This window comes from Rhipicephalus microplus, chromosome X (assembly GCF_043290135.1).
Source record: "Rhipicephalus microplus isolate Deutch F79 chromosome X, USDA_Rmic, whole genome shotgun sequence".
Taxonomy (NCBI): domain Eukaryota; kingdom Metazoa; phylum Arthropoda; class Arachnida; order Ixodida; family Ixodidae; genus Rhipicephalus; species Rhipicephalus microplus.
In genome coordinates, this window is record NC_134710.1 from 352,770,832 (window position 1) to 352,776,831 (window position 6,000).

General features: G+C 42.3%; 1 protein-coding gene across 1 annotated transcript in view; it reads left to right on the plus strand.

The window, feature by feature from the left end:
- The window catches only part of spz4 (Spaetzle domain-containing protein 4), a 70,040-nt gene extending 64,395 nt beyond the window's left edge, over positions 1–5,645 (plus strand). Inside the window, exon 7 of the mRNA XM_037413499.2 lies at positions 5,330–5,645. Within this exon, the coding sequence (XP_037269396.2) occupies positions 5,330–5,534 (205 nt within the window). The 3' untranslated portion in view covers positions 5,535–5,645. The remainder of the gene's footprint in view (positions 1–5,329) is intronic.
- Positions 5,646–6,000: the final 355 nt, after the last annotated feature.

The following is a 6,000-nucleotide window of genomic DNA, read 5'->3' on the forward strand; positions in this document are numbered from 1 at the left end:
ATCATCATCATCATCATCATCATAAGCCTGACTACCCCAGTCTTGTGTTTTCTGTTGCCACGTTATACCTGCAACCTTTTCAATCTCATCTGCCCACCTAATTTTTTGCCTACACTTCATGAATTTGCCTGCTATGGAAATTCAGTCAGTTACCGTTAATCACCAGCCGTTATCCTATTTACTTGGTACATAACCTGCCCATGTTTATTTTGTCTGCTTGATTTCAACTATGATATCATAATCTCCGGTCTCTTCCCTGATCCACTCTGCTCTCTTCTTGTCTCTTGATGTTACGCCTATCATTTTACTTTCGATCGCTTGCTCCGTCATTCTAAGTTTAGGCTGAACTCCCTCTTTAAGCCTCCAGGCTTCTACTCCGTAGGTAAGCGCTGGCGAGATGCAGCTGTCATATACCTTCCTCTTCAGGATTAGTGGCAGATTACCATTCATAGTTTGAGAATTAATGCCGCATTCGAGAACCCCTCCTTATTCTTCTACTTATTTCATGATTCGGCTATATGGTTATTGCCGGTCCTAAATAGGTATACCCCTTTATAACTTCTAGCGTATTTCAACCTATCGCAAAGCCCTGTTTTCTGCCGAGACAGTTACACATTAGTTTTGTGCATCAAAAATTTCAGACCTACTTTTCTGCTTTCTGTGTCCAGTTCAGTAATCATGAGCTTTAATTCCTCCCCTGAGTTACTCACCAAGGCAATGTCATCTGTGAACCGCAGGTTACAAAGATACTCTCCATCAACTCTTATCCCTAACTCTTCGCAATCTAGGGTTCTGATAACTTCCTGTAAACACGTGGTGAATAGCCTTAGAAAGATTGTCTTTCTATGTTTTAAACCCTTCTCCAGTGGGTTTCTGTCGCTTTCTTTATGGAGAACTATTGCAGCTGTGGGTCCTCTATATTTCTTCAAGTATGATTATGTAAGGTCCTTCGATGCCCTGATTTCCTAATGCCTGCATTACAGCTGGTCTCGACTGAGCAAAACCCCTCCTCGTAATACAACTAGGCTAAGTATAGTGGTTGGTTGTATACTTTGTATTTTTCTATTTACATAATTGATAGTATTAATATGGCATATTGTGGTGTAGCCTGTACAAAATTCTGCTTAGTTGATTGGTTGGGTGGACTCTATTGTGGCCTTAATTCTATTAGCCATAGTTTTTGTGAATAGTTTGTAGAGTACAATCATTCAGCTCAACGTGGCTAGTACTTGTTTAAGTCCTTGACATCTCCTTCTTTATAGAGTAATATGATGTTGGCGTTCTTCTAAGATTTTGCTACCATTCCTGTCAACAGATGCTTCTTATATAATGTGACCAGTTTTTCTAACACAATTTCTCTGCCATCTTTAAGGATTTCTGTTGTTATTCTTACCAGTGGCTTTTCCTCCTTTCATTCCTTCTTGGGCTTTCCTTATTTTCCCCTTTGTTACTGGTAGGATGTTGAATTCTTCTGGACTATTAATATTTCTCACGATATCATCCTGGTTGTGTTGGCTTCTGTACAGCTCTCTCTGGAACTCCTGCGCCATCTCGACTATCTTATCCATATTAGTTATGTCATTGCTTTCTTGGTACTAAATGCATACATTCATTTTTCGCCAATGTGCAAGCTTCTCTTTGCAACTTTTAGGCTTCTGCTGCTTTTTACAGCCTGCTCAATTTTCTCGATGTTGTACCTTCCAATGACCACTACCTTATGCATACTTATTACTTGAAAAGGTCCACTAGCTCTATTTTGTTGGCTGCTTTTGAGGCTTTCAAGGTTTGTCATTTCTTAATAAGATTCTTTGTCTCCTGAGATAGTTTACCAATGTCTCATCTAGTGCATGTACCTCTGACTTTCATTGCACGCTCTTTGATGGTAGTAGATGATCGTTCATTGTGTGAACGCTAATGTCGGTTACCTCATTAAGTGCCTCGAATTGGTACCGAAGCGAAAATATGAACTCCAGTACTTTTCCTCTCAGCACTAGTTTATTATTTGGCTTTTTTCGCATCAGTTTTGACTTTGGTATTTTTAAATCTAGGTGAATACGAGGTTTCACTGTTCTATGCTCATTGGATTAGATCTTGCCTCTTACTTCTACATCCTGTAGAATGTGTGGGTGTGCACTAAGAATGAAGTGTATTTCATTTTAACTTTTGCCATTAGGACCTCGCTACATTCCACTCATGATTAGCCTGTTTACTGAAGAAGGCGTTCAAGATCTGTAAATTATTACGGGCTGTGAACTCTAGTAAAGACTCCCTTCTGGCACTTCTAAAGCCAATGCAATGTTTCCCCACTGCATGGTCTCCGGCCTGTTTCTTGCCTACTTTGGAAACAAAGTTGCCTATCAGAATAGTAAACTGTGACTTTACTTTATTAATGAATGACTCTACATCTTCATAGACATGCTTAATCAAATTATCATCATGGCTCGATGTAGGCGTGTGGGCCTGTATCATCTTCACCTTGTACCCTTCATTTAACTGAATTATGATACTTGCCACCCTGTCACTGAGCCCCGCCGCGGTGGTCTAGTGGCTAAGGTACTCGGCTGCTGACCCGCAGGGCGCGGGTTCGAATCCCGGCTGCGGCGGCTGCATTTCCGATGGAGGCGGAAATGTTGTAGGCCCGTCTATTCAGATTTGGGTGCACGTTAAAGAACCCCAGGTGGTCTAAATTTCCGGAGCCCTCCACTACGGCGTCTCTCATAATCATATAGTGGTTTTGGGACGTTAAGCCCCACATATCAATCAACCCTGTCACTGATGCTGTAGTTTTCCGCTATGTTGCCAGCAATATTCTTGTGTATAAGAAACGTCTAGTTCTTTTCTGTGAATTAATACACAGTAGCATAAGGTGTCCATTCTCCAGAACTCTATAAGCCTCACGAGTCCTTTCGGCTTCACTGAACCCTATTACATCCCGTTTAGCATTCTACAATTTCTCTAATAGCACAGCTGCATTATCCTCTCTAGATTGCGTTCTGACATTGATGGTAGCCAAGTTCAGATTCAAATGGCGGCCAGTCCAGACCCAGAGATTCTTAGCACCCTCCGCTGCATCACACGTCTGACCGTTGCCTTGGACAGCTGCTTCGCAACCACTGGGGACTAAGGGCCAAGGGTTTATTGCTGTAATCGAAAGTCGTGGCCAGGTACTGCACCAGGGGGGTCAATCCTGCTCTGAAAAGAAAGTGAATTATCGGTAGCTGGTTGCCATTGAAGTCGCACTCCAGAACTCTTCTTTTTCTTGTTTGTTGAAGATTAGGGACAGGAATAGTGAATAACTTTCACGGTCACGCTTGTTCCCGTCATAATAGATTCACAGTTGTGTCACTGGTTTTGTTTCAGAAGCTAGAACACCCTGGTAAACTTCATTCAATATTCTGACATTGCTATTCAGCGAAACATAATATTGAAGACAATATTGAAGAAAACCTTTATTTAGTAATGTGCGAAGTGCTTATATTAGCTGACAAACAGCACTAGCGGTTTGAGCAGATGCCAGCTAGCACTGCTGTCTCAGGAAAAGGACAGGCACTCTGGCAAGCAACTTCTCGCGACGTAGTTCGAAGGAATGTGAATTTCTCCGGTATCAAATGGTATAGACCTCAGACTCTGGATGTTTGCATACCTATTGTGCCACCTGTCGGCGAAGTTACGGGTAGGGCAAAAGTCGATTCCTTTGCACAGTTTATTGTGCAACCAGGTGCAACTAGCACGGGCTAAACAACGATTGAGCTAATACTATAAAAGTGTTTGCGTCTTCAACTCTTAGAAAAAGAGCTACGAATTTCTCTGCACCAGTTGAACGTGCCAGGGATTCGCCACGACGTGCTTGCTGGTTCACTCGCCAGAACAATGGTGAGAACAAGAGCAGATGCAAGAGCTCTGTGCCCCACAAAGAAGGAACTCAGTGAATGCTGGTCTTGTGTTGGTAATTGCCAAGGACTTTAATTTTAGCGATTTCGATAGCTGATGCAAAGCAGATGGCGAAAGCACTAAATACGAGCCAATACCAACGTGTTGGCTAAGCGAATTACTGGCGTTGTCTACAGTCGGTCACATGTGAAAGTGTGATAATGTAGGTCTGCTGTAACTATTAGCCTTGAAGGAGAACTGTGGTAGCTCTGACTATGTAGCTCAACAGAGTTTCTGACCGCAGTGCACGTTGTGCACTACTGGACTGGTGATGCGCGTGGTAAACATCGCACATGCCTCAATTGTCGATAATCTGAAGTAATCACGACCACACAGCATCTGGCACGTAGGCTTTGAACACTATAGGTTACTGCTTCAAAAATCAAATTCGAACACGTAATTTATACAGGTAAATCATAACATGTTTGTCATGACCACAATCAGGTTTTTCTTGCAGTTGTTCTCATATCTAGGAGGCCTCGGTTTGCCTTTCGTTGTAAACTGAGAAAGTGAACACGCATGGCTTCTCATTTGCAGGATATACACATGGAAGACAACTGTCAATAGAAGATTATAGGAGGCGTTAAACAAATTCAACGCACAGGAAGTGAGAGATGGAAATGAAGAATGCGATTGAAAAGGCGAAAACCACCGGGACCATTAGTCCGGATAGAGCGAGCTTCGTACCACTGATAGTAAGAGACATTGTCTGTGTAAACACTTCATGGCATTCGCAACATATGTGTGCCCAAGTTTACGCATTTAGGTGTTCCAGAACACACTTGAAGGTGCTTGCCTCGAACTCGATGTTACGCGATGCTTGCTTGCACTTGAATTGCGAGCTTCACCACGCCGAAATAAATGAAATATTGTTGACGTTCTACTGGCCATTCCATTTATTGAGCTTGCTACTTTTCTGAAGTGAGGTTGGATTGACAGAAGGACCTTGTTAGTTCCTTGATTTTTATGAAACCACGCCTTTATTCATAAGCACTATAACCGTCATCCAAGTGTAGCTTACAGAACGCTTGTCGGGTTAAAGAAGTGATGAAGTGCCTAAAGCGCATAACAATGCTTTTAACTCTACTCTTGCTGGTCAGATTCCAGAAATTTTGAAAATATGCATTAATTGAGACCAAAAAACTTTATGCTGAGGTCATTCTATGATCATTTAGAAAAGTGATTTATGAATGACTGGCTTAAGCATGACTAACTTTACATCTGATACTACGAGGATACGAGATGACCACTCATATGATAGACGCGAGCCATGCTACAAAAGAAACATGAATTTTATTTCTATTTTCTGCGTGTGATTCACATCAAGTCGCAAATTTTTAGGCTTCGAAGAGTGGCCGAGTTTCGTCTTTACTAACCGTACCACGTACTCCTGATGCAGGTTTGAAAATCGGCAGATGTTCTGCCGAGATGGCTGCCGTTGCGAGCAACAGTTTCGCCTACACCGGTTGCTGGCCTTCGATCCTCGGAACGAGTGTCGGGGAATTTTCGCCGACTGGTTCCGCTTTCCATCTTGCTGCGTCTGCATCTGCTACGATCTCGGTTCTCCGTCTTCCCGGTGGACATCTTCTGTTCGAGGAACCTGACATAATGCAACTCCAACCTCGTCTTTAGTGCCAAAGCTAATTTATGTGCATGTTGCTTCCAGAGTCTCGAGTAAAAAATCAATAAAGTATAACATAACTATGTTTCACAAACCATTTGTTGTTATCATATCAATTTTGAGTGGCCCTGCATGCACATCATTTCTCTGTGTTGATGCGTAAACATGTTCCCTGCTATCTATGACAGCTGCATTTATTTCTCTCTCTTCAGAGCGAATAGAAAGATAAATGATAAGGATGAAGAAAAGAAGAACGTGAACTACTTTGCGAAAAAGGAAAAAATGAATGCTGACAAATCCCTCAGAAAGAGTAGAAAAAATTGGCAGTTCTTACAAGCGTGAAGTGGAGTGTATGCAGCCATGAGCTGTCCCAAAATGTCATCTTTAAGAAGCGTGATGACAACTTAGAGATTTGCAATGTGTAGAGGTCAGATAGGACCTTGTCGCTG